The 20,593-nt window shown below is 42.4% G+C and overlaps 1 protein-coding gene across 1 annotated transcript in view; it reads left to right on the top strand.

Annotated features, from left to right (window-relative positions):
* cacna1ia (calcium voltage-gated channel subunit alpha1 Ia) overlaps positions 1 to 20,593 on the top strand; it is a gene marked incomplete at its 5' end in the record, with an annotated part of 202,896 nt that overhangs the window by 159,924 nt on the left and 22,379 nt on the right. Inside the window, 4 exons of the mRNA XM_062452705.1 lie at positions 13,960 to 14,093; positions 15,234 to 15,304; positions 17,123 to 17,201; positions 18,887 to 19,008. Coding sequence (XP_062308689.1) covers positions 13,960 to 14,093; positions 15,234 to 15,304; positions 17,123 to 17,201; positions 18,887 to 19,008 — 406 coding nt within the window. The remainder of the gene's footprint in view (positions 1 to 13,959; positions 14,094 to 15,233; positions 15,305 to 17,122; positions 17,202 to 18,886; positions 19,009 to 20,593) is intronic.

Here is a 20,593-nt window from a genome sequence, read left to right on the forward strand (position 1 = left end):
CGCTCAAACCCAGGATCAATGTAACGGCAGTCAGTGCAGTTACCACTCTGGAGAAAGTTGTTGCTGAACGTGTAGAAAACACATAGAAGTCCCGCGGAAACATTCAAATAGGATAAAAAATGTTGCCTCTTTATTTTAAATATGTCGAAGTTTAGGCTAAAAGCTTATTTTATGCCTTGTTGTCCGAAGCGAGCCGAAAACATGGCGGACTTTTCCCAAAACTTTTGAGAGAAGCAGGTATGCACGTACGTGACGTCAGAGTGATTTAGAAATTACTGTAAGAATGTTTGAGTACTATTACATAAATAAATTGAAGTGGTTAAGTAGTTTGAACTTGAAATTAAAAATATGTACTAATAACTCAGAACATTAGAGGTGAATGGACTTCTTTTTTTTTTTTTAACACAACTCATTTTCTTTAACAAACCTTTACTGTTCGGTCTTACAGTGTGTCTATTACGGCATTGAGGCATTTACAGACCCGAAGACTCGAAATAAAAAGCGTGCGTGTCATGATGACATTGGTTGGCCAGACGAACAAGCTTGAAAAAAATATTCATGACAGCTTGCGTTCGCAGATTACTTGGAGGAAATATTTTTATTGCAGATCTTCACGAATCACACAAATGACCTATTTTGGATCAAAAACTGCAAATTTCGCCAAAAGGTGACGAGTTTGCACCCCTGAATTATTTCTACAAGGGACATGAGTTCACTACAATATATCCCCACTGAAACAAATAAACTTACCAAGTAGCCAGGCCTCTCCAAAAGCCCCGTTGCTCAATCTTGGATAGATAGCACTACTCCGGAAGATAAAACTGTCATGGACAGATCCAGCATATTTGGCTACCACGTTAGTTATGGTCATGTTGGCATCACATATGACCTGGACATTCATTGAATATGTAGGGTGATTTCAGGTAATGTGGGACACTTTTGGGTTGAGGCTCCAGTAGACTTACAAAAAACTGTTAACTCACCCCATTGGTGTTTTTGTAAATGGTTTTAGGGCTTAAGAACATTTTCATGTTGGAATGAAATGGGAATATACAGTATTTTAAGAGCTACACACTTTCAAACATAACATGATCCCCTCTTTCAGGCAGCATTTTCAGGTAATGTGGGACAGCTTGTGTGGTAAAGTAGGACAGTCATTGTCTGTCAGCCTGTCGTCAATATTAATTAGTTTATATACAACAATGCAACAGTGCAAGGGTGTGGCAAGATCCATTTAGTTGTGGGGTTTGACTTATACAATAGGCATAAAGTGTAACTGATGTAAACCTTAGTGGTCTGCAGTCTATGTGCTAGCTAGCTAGTCATGATGCGTTAGTATTTCGTTGGACTAGCGTTAGTGGTCACGCTTACGGTACATGTCCACTACAGCGTTTTTTAACGCTCTGCACCGCTTGCCTTCCCACAGTACACCACGCTCGGGGGCATGTTAAACAAGTTAATACAGAGTTGTAGTTCTCTAAGGTCACTGTTGTAGTCATGGCCAAGCGTGCAGACTTGAGTTCATGTACTCACAATATTGATCAAAATACCACTTTTACACAACAATTGTGTAAAAATACAAATATTTTACTAGTGCAAGATTACAGTAGAATACATGTTACGCCACCGGTCACTCAACCAGTCGTTTGTAGGCTGGGCTAGCGAGCTAGCAGTGGCACAGAACAGTCACGTAATGTGACAAGACTGAATTTAAAAGTACAAAAACACACTAGGGACACTGACAACGTTGGCAACCCTACACCATACATTATTAGTTAAATGTAATCTTTAAATTCAGGCTCGTCACATTACGTAACTTTGTTCTGAACAGAACTGGGTGTGCAGACACATACGATAAGTTTCTCTTCCATCTTGAAATTGTAAAACCTAGAAATGTTTACCATGACCAGAGCCATAGAAAAAGAGAGTTGCGACACTTCCATAGACTCCCATTGTTATCGAGGAATGCGGAAGTAAAGCGTTTCATATGCGACCTATAGTTCCAAACATTGTATTTTCCACCATTCAACCCCATTCATTTTCAGTGTCTCCGAAGCAAGTTATCTGGTAAATTGATGAAAATCCTGCATTTTTTCATATTTCTACCACCACACATCAATTGTTATTAGTAATATTTCATATAGCTAGCTTTAGATAAATGTTATCCTAAGATTATAGCTTGTTAGATTCTAAATGCAGTTAGAGCTAGACTGTAGGTCTATCTAACGTAAGCAACACTTTTACTGAAGCTAGCTGGAGAGCATGTGTATCATCACCAGAAATCAGTTGGTTTATAGTCAGTCAAATTAGTTATTGGTGTTCGTTGGCATACAAAGTACTAACCCTAACCTTAGCTTAGTTAGTAGAGCTAGCAACATTGAATTGCAGATTAATGGGTCCGAAGCAAGTTAGCTGGTAAATTGATGAAAATCCTGCATTTTTTCATATTTCTACCACCGCATATCAATTGTTATTAGTAGTATTTCATATACAGTTAGGTCCATAAATATTTGGACATTGACACAATTTTCATCATTTTGGCTCTGTATACCACCACAATGGATTTGAAATGAAACAATCAAGATGTGCTTTAAGTGCAGACTTTCAGCTTTAACCCTTGTGCTGCCTTTGGGTCACATGACCCAAAGGTTCATAACGAACCATCGTTGTGTTTACCCAATTTTACCGAATACAAAAACAAATAAAAATAATTGTCTTTTAACCTTTGCAATGTGGGGGGTCTGAGACAGCCCAACGGTTAAAAGAAAATGCTTCACTTTGTTTTTGTATGCGGTAAAGAACGGTGAACGGTGTAGGAATTACAATACATTTTATATGTGCCCCCCCCCCTTTTTAAGGGACCAAAAGTAATTGGACAATTGGCTGCTCAGCTGTTCCATGGCCAGGTGTATGTTATTCCCTCATGGGAGTTCGTTATTTCATTGACAAGGAGCAGATAAAAGGTCTAGAGTTCATTTCAAGTATGGTATTTGTGTTTGGAATCTGTTGCTGTCAATTCTCAATATGAAGTCCAAAGAGCTGTCACCATCAGTGAAGCAAGCCATCTGTTAGGCTGAAAAATCAAAACAAACCTATCAGAGAGATAGCAAAAACATTAGGTGTGGCTCAATCAACTGTTTGGTACATTCTTAAAAAGAAAGAACGCACTGGTGAGCTCAGCAACACCAAAAGACCCGGAAGACCACGGAAAACAACTGTGGTGGATGACAGAAGAATTCTTTCCCTGGTGAAGAAAAACCCCTTCACAACAGTTGGCCAGATCAAGAACACTCTCCAGGAGGTAGGCGTATCTGTGTCAAAGTCAAAAATTAAGAGAAGACTTCACCAGAGTAAATACAGAGGGTTCACCACAAGATATAAACCATTGGTGAGTCTCAAAAACAGGAAGACCAGATTAGAGTTTGCCAAAAAACATCTAAAAGAGCCTGTACAGTTCTGGAACAACATCCTATGGACAGATGAGACCAAGATCAACTTGTACCAGAATGATGGGAAGAGAAGAGTATGGAGAAGGGAAGGAACTGCTCATGATCCAAAGCATACCACCTCATCAGTGAAGCATGGTGGAGGTAGTGTTATGGCGTGGGCATGTATGGCTGCCAATGGAACTGGTTCCCTTGTATTTATCGATGATGTGACTGCTGACAAAAGCAGTAGGATGAATTCTGAAGTGTTTCTGGCAATATTATCTGCTCAGATTCAGCCAAATGCTTCAGAACTCAAAGAAGTGGAATGTTCTGCAATGGCCAAGTCAATCACCTGACCTAAATCCAATTGAGCATGCATTTCACTTGCTAAAGACAAAACTGAAGGGAAAATGCCCCAAGAACAAGCAGGAACTGAAGACAGTTGCAGTAGAGGCCTGGCAGAGCATCACCAGGGACGAAACCCAGCGTCTGGTGATGTCTATGGGTTCCAGACTTCAGGCTGTCATTGACTGCAAAGGATTTGCAACCAAGTATTAAAAGTGACAATTAGATTTATGATTAGGTTAGTTTGTCCAATTATTTTTGGTCCCTTAAAAAGGGGGGGGCCACATATAAAATGTGTTGTAATTCCTACACCGTTCACCTGATTTGGATGTAAATACCCTGAAATTAAAGCTGAAAGTCTGCACTTAAAGCACATCTTGATTGTTTCATTTCAAATCCATTGTGGTGGTATACAGAGCCAAAATGATGAAAATTGTGTCAATGTCCAAATATTTATGGACCTAACTGTAGCTAGCTTTAGATAAAGTTTATCGTACGATTATAGCTTGTTAGATTCTAAATGCAGTTAGAGCTAGACTGTAGGTCTATCTAACCTAAGCAACACTTTTACTGAAGCTAGCTAGAGAGTAGGCTACGTGTATCATAGCCAGAAGATCACCGGATCACTACAAACAAAAGGAGTAGAAGAACACTGGACATATTGTACAATAAAATGTTTTATTGAATGCAATTGGTTGCCTTGTATATTCTGTTCTATTTACCAAACTCCTTTCCTGTCTTAAATTGAGCAGTTGCTGGTGATAATGGTTAGATTCAACTTGCATCAAGTACTACAAATATAAGTGTTGTTAATGTGGTGAATTGTAAGTGGGCTGATGAATAAAAAAAAGTTACAACTGCTGCCATATCGCTTGGAAGTTTCCAGACTCAATCAAAACGCGCTTCCTGGTTAAGACCTGCTTTTATGAGGCCGATAATTATCCCGCAAATTAGAAACAATTTGAACAAGTAAAATTGTTGCTGACATACAACAACTCCCTGTGCTTTTCATCTTCGAGAATTCATTTGATGCTGATTTTAGAAATCGACTTGGGGGTTCTCTCTCGGTCGGCTATGTCTGCGTGTGTGTTGTGTGCAACGCGTGACAACTCGTTTCTCTCAAACAAGCAAAACAACTACGGGCATGCTAGCTCAACGGATCAATCCGTTTATTGGGTGTGCTTTGCCTTCTGCAAGGGCACAACCTTTGTTCTCTCACATATATATTATTATTGTGAGAATGCTGTTAAGCATTTTCACTATTGTTTTCCTGTTTCTCTTTATTGTTGGAATGCTGCTTCAGCATTCCAAGTATTGTTCTTTGAATCTTTAATCAACTTATTATTTTTCTTCTATTTCTTCCGTGGCACCTTTCAGCGCCTTCAAATCTTCAGCTATTAAAACCGTTCAGCTATCAAACAATTCAGCAGTTTCAGGCCATGGGTGCTATGACTTTTCAGCTTTGTACCTCTTATGCTTGAATTAATATAAATCAATATTCATAATATTTTTAACATGGGTTTCCAATGGAGTTTTCTTTCAAATCCTCTCAAACTTCTTTAACCCTTGTGTTCTCTTCGGGTCATTCTGACCCATCAGTCATTGTTACCCACCGTCGTATTGTGACAACTTTACCGCATACAAAAACAAAGTGAAGCATTTTCTTTTAACCGTCGGGCTGTCTCAGACCCTCCACATTGCGAAGGTTAAAAGAAAATGATTTTTATTTGTTTTTGTATTGGGTAAAATTGGGTAAACACAACAATGGTTCGTTATGAACCTTTGGGTCATGTGACCCGAAGGCAGCACAAGGGTTAAACTTCTTCAACTTCCAAATCCTTCTTCTTCCTCAATCTTTCAGCTAGAGCCACCATTTAAACTTTAAAATGTTGATCTCTAGTTTCGGCAGAGTCTTGGGTCTCGGAAAATATCCTTATTTTTTGGATTGGACGTATAGTTTTGCGTCTAGGTCAACTTGTTTGAGGTGTGGATGCTAGGTAAATGTTAGTTTTTCTCTCTGCCTAGCTCGTTAGCCATCACAGCTGCGCCATCACCGTGGCAACCAAACAAACACGCACCAGGAAAGCAAAAGGAACACGTTTTCGAAACTGCAGGTAGAGTTGTATTTCTGACTGCACAGACATATAAAGAATATCTCTGGTTTAGGCAGAGTCTTGGGTCTCGGAAAATATCCGTATTTTTTGGATTGGACGTACAGTTTTGCGTCTCGGTTAACTTGTGTGAGGTGTGGATTCTAGCTACATTTCTGTTATTCTCATAATCGAGCTAGCGCGATGGCTCTCCATAACTAAAAACGGTTCGACTTTTTTTCCACAATCGACCAAATTGGCCAAACAAGGTATGTACATTGAGCTTAAAGTGTACATAATCTAGCTAGATCGTTTTTATTTTAGCAAGTTTCACAGAAATCTGCAAAAATCGAGGCTCAAGACTGTCATAGCTGACCGTCACGAACAGCCAAAAACCGGGGCTGGGGCATGTGTTTGCTGCAGCTGGCGTTAATCCTACGAACAAACGCTTCGTAACTGGAAAGTTTTTACTTTTAATTGACGATATTGAACACAGATGTTAAGTAAATTATCTTTACTCTAAATATCTTCTCCGTTTTCAATTTGAAGCAGTAAATCTAACACAGTAGGAATTCTCCCACAACATCCGCTCGCTCTGCTTTGACTAACAAATATGTTCTTAGTCCACCATACATTAGACAAGCTAATTTTCGAGCACTTTCGATACAAGATACAGGCCATGTTAGAGTTGAATTGTGTGGGCAATGTAGAACAGCAGACAGATTTGAAATATTATCTTTTGTTATGGCCATTCTAGTGACACTACGACTGTCATCATACGGCGAAACCAGGTCACATAGCTAGTTTTTCTAGACATAATCCCCAGCTAACACAGTTACGTTGCCCTTACGTTGCCGCAACGTCACTCGATGACCAAACATCCCAGACAGCAAAATGTGTTTGGGCCAGATTTGGACCAGGTCTTCATTAGCATTTGGCGCAGATCCGCTAAACGGACCTGGACCGGGCTCATCCTTTCCAACGGCCCAATACCGGAACAGGTTCAAATTACGGATCAGAGACAGATCTGGGCCAGAAGTGGCCCAGTACAGTTATTAATGCCATGACGTGTGGTGCGGATCTGGCCCAGATCCGCGACTCACATCAAGAGCTCATCTGGCCCTGGTCTGTGATTCATACTTAGGCTATTATGAGCCAAACAAATATCCACGCAATTTGTAATTTTCAAACGTTTTATTTTATTTTAAAACAGGCAAAAGAGAACATTACAGGATTTTAAAAAAAAACGGGAATTGTTACGGGAATATGCACCGGTTCATTTAAATTTAATTTCATAGTGTGTTGATGTTGAAGACTATATGTGTATAATACAGTGAGACTTTGGATATGGTACTGACGTCCGAACTAGTTCATGTATTTGGACGTGAGAAGTGGGCGCTAGCAGTAGCTAGCAGCGATCCCCGCAGGCTACTAGCAGCTATGCTAGCTACAGACAAAATTGTGGGTATAGTGGCTAGCGCTAACATGGCTACGATGTTGCAGCTAACACACATATTCAGCAATGTTGGTAAATAATAAGCAAAGATAACCGTTTTGGCCTTATGTTCACATTAGTTGTGTAGTTGTGTTGTGTTAGCTAGTTGTGTTGTTTAAAAGAACCTACTGTACCAGCTAACCGTATATGCTACTAGCTTGTCTAGGCACGTACGTCTGAGGTTGTCAGAATGTGGTGTAAACTAAGTTTGTAAACTTTTATGTTTAATATAAATATTTAACGGACTAACATGACATCAACACCAGTTAACTTTTACATTTTTACTTAGGCCTATAATGCACTTACCAACAATCACAAATCACAACAATCACAAAGACGGTGCAGCCTGCGGTCTTCCACTCTACAGTCAGATAGTGGCATGTTTATGTGGGGGAAAAGCTTTCCGTTAGTTGTGGCGCGTCTGGTCTGCGCAGCTCCCGCGTATCCGGCCCACACCCGCCGGGCGGACTCGATTCAGTTGTGGCGCGTCTGGTCTGCGCAGCTCCCGCGGATCCGGCCCAGAGCCATAGAAAAATATTTATTATCATCTTTTTCTATGGCTCTGATCCGGCCCACACCCGCCGGGCGGACTCGATTCAGTTGTGGCGCGTCTGGTCTGCGCAGCTCCCGCGGATCCGGCCCAGAGCCATAGAAAAATATTTATTATCATCTTTTTCTATGGCTCTGATCCGGCCCACACCCGCCGGGCGGACTCGATTCAGTTGTGGCGCGTCTGGTCTGCGCAGCTCCCGCGGATCCGGCCCAGAGCCATAGAAAAATATTTTTTATCATATTTGTATATGGCTCTGATCCGGCCCACACCCGCCAGGCAGACTCGATTCAGTTGTGGCGCGTCTGGTCTGCGCAGCTGCCCCGGATCGGCGCCGCAACCGCCGGACGGAATGTTACAGCCAGAATTGCTATAGAGGTCTGGCGCAAATTTGGTGCAGATCTGCATAGTGAGTGCGACTGCTGCGCGAATCTGCTGATTCGAAAACGGATCTGGCACAGATGTAAATGCTGTCTGGGATACGTTGCCGCAACGTCTTTGGCGACGTTGCGGGACCGTGCATCTGTGGGACGCCAGAACGTAACCGCAACGTAATCTTGTGACGTTGCCAGTCCGTAACCGCGACGTCGTGGCAACGTTATTTTTCCGACGTTGCCAGTCTGTAACCGCGACCTCCTAGCAACGTAATTTTCCGACGTTGCCAGTCTGTAACCGCGACCTCCTAGCAACCTCATTTTCCGACGTTGCCAGTCCGTAACCGCGACCTCCTAGCAACGTAATTTTCCGACGTTGCCAGTCTGTAACCGCGACCTCCTAGCAACCTCATTTTCCGACGTTGCCAGTCCGTAACCGCGACCTCCTAGCAACGTAATTTTCCGACGTTGCCAGTCTGTAACCGCGACCTCCTAGCAACGTCATTTTCCGACGTTGCCAGTCCGTAACCGCGACCTCCTAGCAACGTAATTTTGTGACGTTGCCAGTCCGTAACTGCAACGTTAACTAAGTAACCTATATTTCTCAATTCTACTGCTTATATTGGGGCGGTTCATATGCAGACCTCATTTGCCCAAAATGCTACTTGTTCTTGTATAATAGGCTACATGGTAGCCAACTTTAGGAGGTTTGTGTGATGTGTAGCCTAACTCCAGCTAATCATAAACAAGGCAGCATTTCCATGTAACATTGTCATTTTATTTCAAACAAAGTGCCAAACAGTGAATTAAAATCTTCTGCCAGTCCCCGATACAGGTCCTGTCTGTTGGCCCTGACAATGAAGCACAAAATAAGTTAGTGTTCTATCAACATAATTGCACATGTAAAAAGGCGCTATACAAGTCATAAAAAAATCACATCTAAAATAATATACATCATCAAAAAAACATGTGATTCTAGATTTGTGTCACATAGCCATGTGAAAGGTTGGATATGGAAGCTGCAATCATGATTCATTCACCTGGCTTGTTTTGAACGGGCTGCCGGGTTGTGTTTGAGTGTCTCCTCTATGAGGAGCTCCACAGCTTTCTCTCCCAGTCCCGTCTTCCACTTCATCGCAGCGTCTGGAATTAGAAGTCATGAACTTATGTCAGCACCAATGTGAACGTTGAACGCTGCGTGTAAGCCATAGTTCATGGCATCTCCAAACACTTACCACTCTCTTTCGCAACTCCAGCACCTTAAGGCGCTCCTCGCTTAAGGCGTCTTGGAGTTCAGCCTGTGTTTGGGCCACCTGTAGGTCCATCACTGGCACCTCTTCAGTGTGTCTGCCCTGTAGTCGCCTGAATAGGAGAGCCTCTCGCTGGTTCTCCTCCAATGTCTCCATCTTCCGGAGCATAACCTGTAATGTGTCTGTCATTAAAGACAAGTAAAACAAGTTTACAAGAGTTAGCATGATTGGCATACACTGTGGTTCTTCTAGATTAGCTGTAACATTTATGTAAATAACAAATGTTACCTTGAATGGTTGTATACAAAGCATATATTTTTTTGAGTGTCTTATATTTGCACTTGCCTGGCTGCCAGCTGTTTTCCTGGGCCCCCAATTGGTTCACCTCCACCAGACCAGAGTTGACATCTAGGGGTATGGAATCTGGTGATGCAAAATTTTTAAGTCATGCTTTTGCTTCAAAACATAGCCTTTAGGTTGCCATGGCTCATACAATTATTGTCAGTTTTAAACGGTCATTCATTACTTTACCATCATTTCCCAGGGACACAGTGCTAGGCTAATCTGTACAGAAATGAAAATGGAATGTAGTTTATGTACATAGTTATAGCATATTGATATAAAAAGAGTAGCATTGCACATATGTGATCGTTCGAAAGCAGGGCCCCACATCGTAGCGTCGCACATGTGTGATTCTGAACATTCCAACCGACTGTTTTCCGATAGACAAAAACTATATGACAAACGCTATAGTATGGCTTCAAAATTTACAATTAGTAGGCTAACAAGTAACACTAGCAGGTAGTAGCATTGCTACGAGTATTATGCTAGGTTGCTAGGTAACGGAAGCTAATTAAAGCAACCTAGCTGCCGTTTTGGAAAAATAACTGGTGGAAGCGTCGGAAATATTTAAAACTCACGCATCTAAAAGGTTAAAACGAATAAACTTATCCAAAAAAAGATGTCATGTACAAATTGGAAAAATTAGTGACATGATACATTTATAGACGCCATTGCTGTGATTAAAACGTGATCAGCCACGCTAGCTCCAGTCTTTGAAAATTCCGGGCTAAATAAACTATTTTGGGACAAGGTTTTTTAACAGTTCTGAACGTTTATTTTCACTGATTCTTTTGTGGGTGATTTGTGAGACGCTAAACTTAACATGTAGGCCTATGCATTTTCAGTATTTCAACATAACTTTCTGGAGGGTTTAACCTCTACTGTACTGTACTGTAGCTATCGAAATCCTAACGTAAACAATGTGAATCTGATAGCACATAAACAGGCTAAATGGCCTACATTTCAAACATATACGTATAAGCATGCCCCATCAAATTTATTAAAATATGTTTATATATTTAAAACTATTTCTGTAAAGAAACTCACCTTTGAAGTAGCTAATTTCCAGTTGAAATCCAATGCGTACAAGACGGTGTTGAACCCCTGCAAAATCTCTTCTGAAACCCCAATTTGAGCGATGCGTTGAAATGGGCATGCGCAAAGTTGTTGCTCAGGGGCAGACTGAGGGGCAGGTTTGCTAAGGAAGAATTGTAATATTCTGTGATGACTTGTCTTTGGAAATGAACCTCTTAAGAGTCGCTTACCTTTTGGTCACATTTAACAATTTTGTATCACAAAATTTATTGGAGCACAAATTTGCATTGTGTGTCATACAGCTTTGGTGTGCTATACAAAGAATGTTTGCTTAATCATGTTACACATCACACATTGATTGCTTTTGTACATGTTTATAGTAAAGAATGAAAGACTAAATTATATTCCAGATTCAGTCTTATTTATTAAAGCTATGTTTCTGCATATGAGAAAATTGATGACCAATGACATGCTGGGGCTGAGCTGCACATGAATTACATGCATTGTCTACATTTATACATGCTGGGTGCAACATTTAATATTGTGTGTGATTGAAATTCATGTAGACTATGGGTACATTGCAAAAGTGTCAGAACTGAGAGCAGTCCAGTGTGATCTCTCCATCTCTGGATAAACCACTATATGCACTCGAGATCCGTTGTCCTGCGACCAAAGAGCGACTTAGCCGCAACTTAACCCATGGTACCAAAATTATTGTATCCAGCCGACCAAGGTACAACGTCACGGCAACGTTGTCCACGGGACCAAAAATGACGTAACCAGCCGACCAAGGTACGACGTCGCGGCAACGTTGTCCACGGGTCTAAAAAATAAGGTAATTAGCCGACCAATGTACAACGTCGCGGCAACGTTGTCCATGGGACCAAAAAATAACGTAACCAGCCGACCATGGTACAACGTCGCGGCAACGTTGCCCACGGGTCTAAAAATAACGTAACCAGCCGACCAAGGTACAACGTCGCGGCAACGTTGTCCAGGGGACCAAAAAATAACGTAACCAGCCGACCAAGGTACGACGTCGCGGCAACGTTGCCCACGGGTCTAAAAATAACGTAACCAGCCGACCAAGGTACAACGTCGCGGCAACGTTGTCCAGGGGACAAAAAAATAACGTGTCCAGCCGACCAAGGTACGACGTCGCGGCAACGTTGTCCACGGGTCTAAAAATAACGTAACCAGCCGACCAAGGTACGACGTCGTGGCAACGTTGTCCATGGGACCAACTGGCAACATTCCCTTTATAACGTTGCTACGACGTTGCCACGACGTTGCCAGAAGGTAACGTCGCGGGTTACCAACTGAGCACTTACTGGCAACGTTGCCGCAACGTCATGTGTTAGCTGGACTTCATTGCCACAGCCTAAACGTTGTCCATCTGTTCATGAAAATTATTAATTTCAGCCTAAACCGTACAACGGAACGTTAAATCCAATTCAACCAACGCAATCGCTACCAAGACGAACACAGCAGTAGTCTAGTACTGTACTGTAGTAGTACAATTTACCGGGGCAGCTTCTCCACACAGGGCTATATCGCACTTGGCGTTGTTACTGACAATGATCGCTACCAGTGAGCTTTTTATGAATGAGCGATTTTCCACTAAATAAATGTCCAGCTTATTTACGTTTTAGGGGGCATATTTTCAGTTAGCAGATGGTACTGTTTGAATCGCGATTCTATCTTCTACCGCCGGGTAACGTCGTAGAATAATCTTCAGAGGGGGTTCTTTATTAATGAATGAATGCAATATGAGTAGGCTAAATGCCTGAAAATATCACGAGAAGGGAAAAACCTAAAAGGACGTTTAAGTCATAGAGATTAGGTCCATTTTTACACCGGTCTGCCAAATGTATTCGTTTTGAACTATGAGGCTGCCTCTTGCAGGGGAAATGAGAAGACATCTATTTAATTCTACACTTCACTCCTATTTTGAGTTGTAAATGAGCAGCAAAAAAAAAATGCTTTTAAATCTATGTAATCTTTATAAATAATAAGTATGCATTTTTATATAAAATATACAGAAATATCAGTTGTAAAAATGTCATTAAAAACGGACCCCTGTGCAACCGACGCAAGCACACCCTACAATTTCCCCAGAAATTGAACCCTCTCTAGTTTTCATCAGGGTAACCACATGTAAAGGACGTTCGTTACCAACATTGTGTAATTATAAAGTCTACAACTTTACAAATGTTCACCGTAGTCTACAATTAATGGAGTCAAATCTTAATAACATGTTTTTTTATTCAAATATATCAACTAATATGGTGTATTTCGTCATCTTGCAGCCGATTTCACAAGCGTCTCGCGAAAAAATTCGACTAGCTGTCGAAGCGATCGCAGGCAATCGCGGCGCTTCATAGCCAGTGTGGTCGGTCCCATTTGATAACATGGGCGCCGAAAGAAAAAAGGAGGCGCTTCCAGGCGCGTCGCAGCAGATCGCAGCCGATAGCAGGCAGTGTGTCCCAGGCGTTAGGCGCACTTAACGCCTCTCCTCCCATCTCTTTGTGGCACACACCCACTTTCCCTTATACCCTCCCAGCAGCGGTAATCTGCGTTTTCACTCGTACGCTGCCTTTGTAAATACTGTTTTATGTATTTGCCCGCTATTTTACGCCTGAAATGGGTGCAATCCTGTTAGTAAATGAGGCCCTAAGTGTTTAAGGTATTTAGTTGTTTGGATTGAGTTCTGTGACAGAGCAAGAAAGAGTGTGTGTGTGTGTGGCATGGGGCGGGGGAGATAGATAAAGAGAGAATCTATCAGCCGCTATTGCAGAGCTCTTTGTCTCTTCAACACAGGCATGAGTTTTCTGTCTTTTTAAAACTGGGTCAGGGTATAAACGCAGACATTTGCACTAGCAAATCCACAGACACAAGTGTTAACCCGCTGTGTTGTGCAGGTGAGTCACTAATGTGTATGTGTCTTATGCTGTCATAAGTTTGTGGGTATTTGTGTGAGTGGGTGTGTATGTGTGCGTGTGTGTGTGTGCATGTACATGTGTGTGCGTGTGTGTATGCCTCTGTTACAGATGGAACCAGCTGGATTTGGCCATCGTGCTGCTGTCAGTGATGGGCATCACTCTGGAGGAGATAGAAATCAGCGCTGCCCTGCCCATCAACCCCACCATAATCAGAATCATGAGGGTGCTGAGGATAGCACGAGGTACACACACACACACCTGAATACGCATATACATTAACACAAAGTAACACACACAAATTCAAACACAGTAACCTACATACCTGAATTCATACACACACCTGAATACACGCATACAGTAATACACACACACAATTCACGTATTCAGGAATGATCAGTTGTACCAAAGTAATGGTCATAACTCTATCTTAGCTCAAAACCTGAGAGTGTATGAGCAAGTGTGTGTTTGTGAGTGTCTATGAGTAAAGGCCGAATTATACTACTACGTTATACTACTACGTTTTCCAAAAAACTGACTCATGGGAACGCCCTCGTCTACGTGGAACGCCCTCTACGAGCTCTCCTAGGACCCTCGGAGAGCCCCGGAGAGCTCGACGTGCACCTCCTGAATTTCTTAACTATCCGTCGTAATTTTGGATAGTTACAGATACCCCTTTGGCTGTGATTGGTCAGTATTAAGAACCGCTTGCGGCGGGGGCGCCGTGATCAACAAGACAAACAGAATCCTTTGACCGCCATTGCTGTACATTTTTACAATTCATATTTCAGCTAAACAGTACATGTAAATCAGCATCTGAATTAAAATGTGACGAGGAATGGGCAGTGTAGTTGCTGAAAATGTGCTTATTTTATTGATGAAACGGCTAATTTGTAAATTTGCTGCGACCTTTCGATAACCTAGCTAGCATCGCAGTGCAGCGCCACCTACTCTTCTGGCGGTGAATTGTTTTCAACACCCACAACCTACTGAGAACCATAAACAAAGTCTATCCGTCCGCCCGCCCGTAAACAGTCGGAGTAGCATATTTCGGCCTTTAGTGTGTGTGTGTGTCTATGAGTAAGTGTGTGAGTGTGTCTGAGTAAGTGTGTGTGTGTTTGTGAGTGTCTATGAGTATGTGTGTGTTTGTGAGACTATCTGTGACTAAGTGTGTGTGCTGGGTGTATATTTAGCAGCGACCTTTCTGTGGCTCATTTTCCTGTTTAGGGTTTAAATAAACCAGAGGGAATTTCCTAAATGCCCCCATTTACAATCTCACCCTGTTTCTCCTGGTTCTTCTCTCACCATGCTCTTGCAATCTCTTTCTGTCTGTCTGTCTCGCTCTCTCCTTTTTTCCTGATGCTTTTCTGATCTATTTCTCTCAGTTTTGAAGTTGTTGAAGATGGCTACAGGAATGAGAGCTCTGCTGGACACAGTGGTTCAGGCCCTACCACAGGTATGTCATTCAAAGGCATGCATACACACAATATTGATATGCACAGGAGTCTTGTCGGAGCTAATTGAGGGCTCAGACATTCTCAACACTGAGGTCAGGGAAGCCATTTTGAACCTTCAGTATCATGAACATCACCTATACAGGCATACAGAGGATCAGAATGTAGCCGTGATGGAGAGACAAAAATAAATAAATAATGACATTTTAACATGGATTGCTTGATGTAATGTGGAGAGAGGAGGAAAGGAAAGATATCTAGAGAGACAGACAGGCAGCAGGAGGATGAAAGGAGGAGGTGGGAAAGAACAGATCTCCCTTCTTTCTCTGATATTGATCCCTCGCTCATTAACGAGGGGACCTGCGCCATATCCCAAGGGCACCAGGGAGGTAATTAACACTCTGGGTGATTAAAGAGATCAACAGGCAACATCCAGACAGAGAGTCTGGATGTTGGTGCATGCACGTGGGAGTTTGTGTGCATGCGTGTGTGCGTGTGTTTAAGAGAGAACCATATGTGTGTGTGCGTGTGAGAGCCCAATCTGAAAGAGAAAATCTTCCTCCACCTGCCAAGGTGCTACTCTGTAGGAGGAACAATGTCTATGAAGTGTCTCTCTGGGAGTTTTCACCATAGATGTCCACACCGCATAGGAGTACCATAACAGATGCAAGGTAAAATACAGTATGATGGCATTTAAACCTTTCCTTAGTTTAGCTTCATATTGGCTTAATAGTTTAGAGCAGGTGTTTTAGTGAAGCAGTCTTCACCATCCTCCTCTTCTTCCCCCAGAGCTAAAAAGTGATTCGAAGCGAGTGGTAACTGCTTTATAAAGAACACGTAACATCAACACTGAAGCCCACCCGATAATTACATCCTCTCAGGACTGGTGGTAAACGTAGGCATAGCCTACGGCTAATGCAAATCCTGCATGAGGCGCCATTTTCTCTCGGAAAAACTCATTACCACAAATCTTTCATATCACAGACTAATTTAAGTTCCCTTCAACATGCTCATCACTGAGGCCCATGTTTCTTTTTATGTTTCTTTGAATTCAAGATGTATTGCTGTGTTGGAACTGTCTAACTTTAGCTGTGAGTAGAATGTGTTCACATGCATAGAAATGCTGACTTGAATCTTAAGCTGTTTCAAATGTCTGTGAAGATTGTTCTGACTATTTTCAGATTGCTTGACAAAAAATATTTTAGCATCTTTTTCACCTTTTTTATGACCTTTGAGAACACAGTAGCTTTATGCTGACCTTATAAAGTTGGGAAATAAGGTATTCCTGCAACACATGTAAAACATGCCCCCCCAATCTTTAGTTGTTGAATTTGTCATATTGTTCGCTCAAGTTGTTTCACCTACAAAGCTTTGTCATCTTTGGGGCAAAATGATTTCCTCTTCGCCCATTCATGGAGATCACACCCTCTTTCGGCTGCATCCCTGCGTTTATTGTCTTGGGAGCTTTGCTTGATGGAGAAACAGTGGGTACAGCCTAGGCAACACTCCCAGCAGACTTGTGCTGTGATTGGGAGCATAGTGCACAGTGTGTCATTGACTCTGTGAGGTTAGCTAGCTCGAAATGGAATTGTGTTTGCCCCGAGTGTTTACAAAAGACTCTCCAGCGTACAGGTCCATTTAGAAAAGGCGTTTCTGGTGTGTTTTGGGCCCCATCCAAAAACACATGGTCACACTAGCAGTTAGATTACGCTAATATGCTATTGTTAACCTGCCTTGTCTGGCTTCTTCGCTGAACTTGGTCAGTTTTGAGAATACTGTGTATTTGTGTGTGTTTGCTTGTGTATGTGTGTGTGTTACAGGTGGGTAACCTGGGTCTGCTCTTCATGTTGCTGTTCTTCATCTATGCCGCGTTGGGGGTGGAGCTGTTTGGAGAGCTAGGTGAGTCACCTGACATCATCTAGGCCTGTCGCGATAGTCAATATATTGACTTATCGCACAGTATATGGAAATAAGCGCAATAGTTATTGGTGCCGAGAATGTCACCAACATTTTAGTCGATCCCGCTGCCCCAGTCATCTTGTCTGCTTTCTGTGTCGAAAGCGTAGGTGGGACTAGCGTTTCCACACACAGACCGGACACCGGCAGGTGAAGAGAAGGCGTGAACTCACTGTGTTATAAAGTGTTCTGTTTCGTGACATCTACAGCTAGTTAGGAAGAACAAATAAAAATGGACTTGGTTTCAAAGCCGCAATCTTCAGCTCCGGTGTGGGAAAATGTTGTCTTTAAGCCGAATGAGATGAGAGCCAATTAACGTGAACGAGCCCGTATGTCGACTTAAAAACAGTGGAAACGAAAAGAGGCAACTAACCTAACATCTCACCTAGCAATACATAACTATCCCATCCAGTTTTTCAACCTGTGAACAACAACTGCAGCTGGAGCTGGAAAGGGGTCTTCCATACAGTTCTGTTACAGATGCCTTTTCCCGACAGTGCAAATATAAACGTGACAGCGCGAAATGGCACACACTCACGGATAGCGTAATTCGCTATATAGCCAAAGAGATGCAGCCATTAAACACGGTCGAAAAAACAGCATTTACAAATATGCTGCAAACTTTTGACAAACATAGGGCTGCCAACTCTCACGCATTGGCCGTGAGACACATGCATTTCAACCATTTCACACGCTCTCACGCCACACCTTGTATATCTCAAGCTGAAAAGGCAACGCCAACCAAGTAGCCCTGTTAACGTTGTAAACAATAAGGGATGATGGAGTGAAGCGACATAGCCGCGAACAGCCGGGGGTGGTCATTATGTAATCAGTGGCATAAAATGGACTGAAAATTACAATTGACGTGTGTGCAATAATATCGTTTATTGCAATTAATTTTGGTGCAATATATCGCACAAGAAGAAGTAGTTATCGTGACAGCCCTATCCACGAATCAGAGTGCCAGAAGCAGGTATCTTGTGCTAGGCGTTTCCAGGCTTGGTGACTGACCAATCCAGTGAAAGGAAGACATGTTAGCGTCAAACAATCTTCCAAGGCTTTCAATTTGTGTTTCTCACATTGCTTTCAATAATCCCCTCATATCACTAGACACCAAAGCAACAGAATTGAGAAGCTGTTCAAAATCAAATCCAATGGTATTTGGCTCCAGCAACCAAGATGTGTCTAGAATGTTCTACAAATAAGAAGAGCATCTTCCAACCTGTCACACTCCTCAGTATGTTCCAGTCATCGCCAGTGGCTATCTCTCCCTATTGGAGCTTGAGTAAAGGATTATAGCCAAATGTAACTGTCATTTTCTTCATTTCATTGCAAATTTCATTTGCTGTGTCCACAACCGTTGAGATGTGCAAACACTCATTTTGAGTCGGCTTAGTGACCTGAGAAGTGGGACATGTCAGCTATTCTTCAAGAATTTTCATTTTCATCTGTTTCCAATCTTTTGATTCTAAATGTATTTCTCTCTAAAGACAGGGGACCCGTCAATCTCAAACTCAATCCATCTATCTTTCCATCTCTTTTTCTTTCCCTGTCCTATCCTGTTTCTCCTCCCATTCTCTCTCTGTCTCTCACGTCTCACCTCCCTTCTGATCCCTTCACCTCTACAGTATGCAACGCAGACTACCCCTGCGAGGGGATGAGTCGTCATGCCACCTTCGAGAACTTTGGCATGGCTTTCCTCACGCTCTTCCAGGTCTCCACCGGGGACAACTGGAACGGGATCATGAAGGTATCTCCTGTTCCGCCTCCTCCTTTATTCATAACATCTCAAAACCATGTATGTCCTGTGGACCTGTGGTAAACACAAACAAAACAGGAAGGTTCCCTTACCTTCAGAAATCACTTCAAAACTCCAGTTTAGTGGCTCTGCTGGTTCTAGCTGGATCGTTTACTTTATATTTAATTTTATATTGTACAGTATTGTTAGTATTTTGTTGTACATTTTTTACATTTCTTACATTTTATATTTAAGGATGGCAGGGTTTCCCGCAGAAAATGTGTTAGTTAAGGTTGTAGGGTGGGGTTTGCCGTCAGACCGGGGGTGGGGGGGGGGGGGTCGGTGTTCTGCAGAGAAGGGAGACTGGCATTGGTCACAGTTTGGAATGGAAGGGAGAAAACAGGACAGAGTAACACGGTGGATATCGCTATATTCTTTTTCATTTTTTATTTTTTGACGAGGCGGCCGCCTTAACTGAAAAGTGCTGCGGGAAACACTGGATGGTACGCACAAATATTCTTATGTTTACTGTATGTGTGACACTGGTGACACGGTTTAAATAGCAGGTTCTGACCCTTGGTCTACAGTCACACCAGTCAAGAGACAGAGGATACAGAAAAAATAGGTTTTAATAAATCAAACCTGATAAAATGTACAATAGTAAAAACGTAGCGTCCCCCAGGGGGTGTCTCTTGTAGTGGTCCTTTGGCATATGCCAACTCTATTAGTCGCCGCTGCCGGTTCCGTCCCCTGCATGTGGGTACTTCCTCTTCGAGCCGTAGATATCCTGGATTCTGGATGCAGTAGCTTCGTCGGACAGCCAAGCCGCAGTTGTGACCCAGGAGTCTAGTTGCAGGCAGCGGAATCCAGCTGGTTGTCTCCTCCTGGGCCTAGTTGCGGGCAGCGGAATCTGGCTGGTCCCTTCGTCCGATCGATTCTGGATGCAGTAGGTTCATTGGACAGCCAAGCCACGCTTGTGACTAGGGATGCACCGAATCCAGATTTTTGGGGTTCGGCCAAGTACCGAATCCACTGGTCCACTGGACGAAACCGAATACCGAATCCTACTCCCATCCTCCATTAACACAGTAAACACATTAAATCAAATCAAATGTATTTGTATAGCCCTTTTTACACGCAAGCATGTCACAGAGGGCTTCACATACGCCCATAGAACTGCCCCTCAACCAACCTATACCCTCAAGAAAAAATGGAAGAAACCTTGGGAGGAGCAATTCAGAGAGGGATCCCCTCCTACATTAATGAAGTAAACAATGTCCACAGCAGTGTATTTTTCATTTTATTTTAACTGTCAAAAAAAAGAATAGGCAACATTATGCCAGGAAGACAAGTGGGGAAAAAACAATTTTGACAAATACCATATGCCTATGTTTACACTATCTCAAAATCCAATCAAGATCCAATCAATATCCAAAATATTAGCCTTTTAGATTTCTTGAATTTCTTTCGGATGTTTCATACGCAAATGTTTTAACAGCGGAGATGTTGTGTATTGTTTAGGGTCCTTGCCACCATGAAACAAATCGGCATTGCAAATTGAACATATAGCTCGACTTGAATCGCATTGTTTTTACTG

The sequence above is a fragment of the Osmerus eperlanus genome, chromosome 2, assembly GCF_963692335.1.
Source record: "Osmerus eperlanus chromosome 2, fOsmEpe2.1, whole genome shotgun sequence".
Taxonomy (NCBI): Eukaryota; Metazoa; Chordata; class Actinopteri; order Osmeriformes; family Osmeridae; genus Osmerus; species Osmerus eperlanus.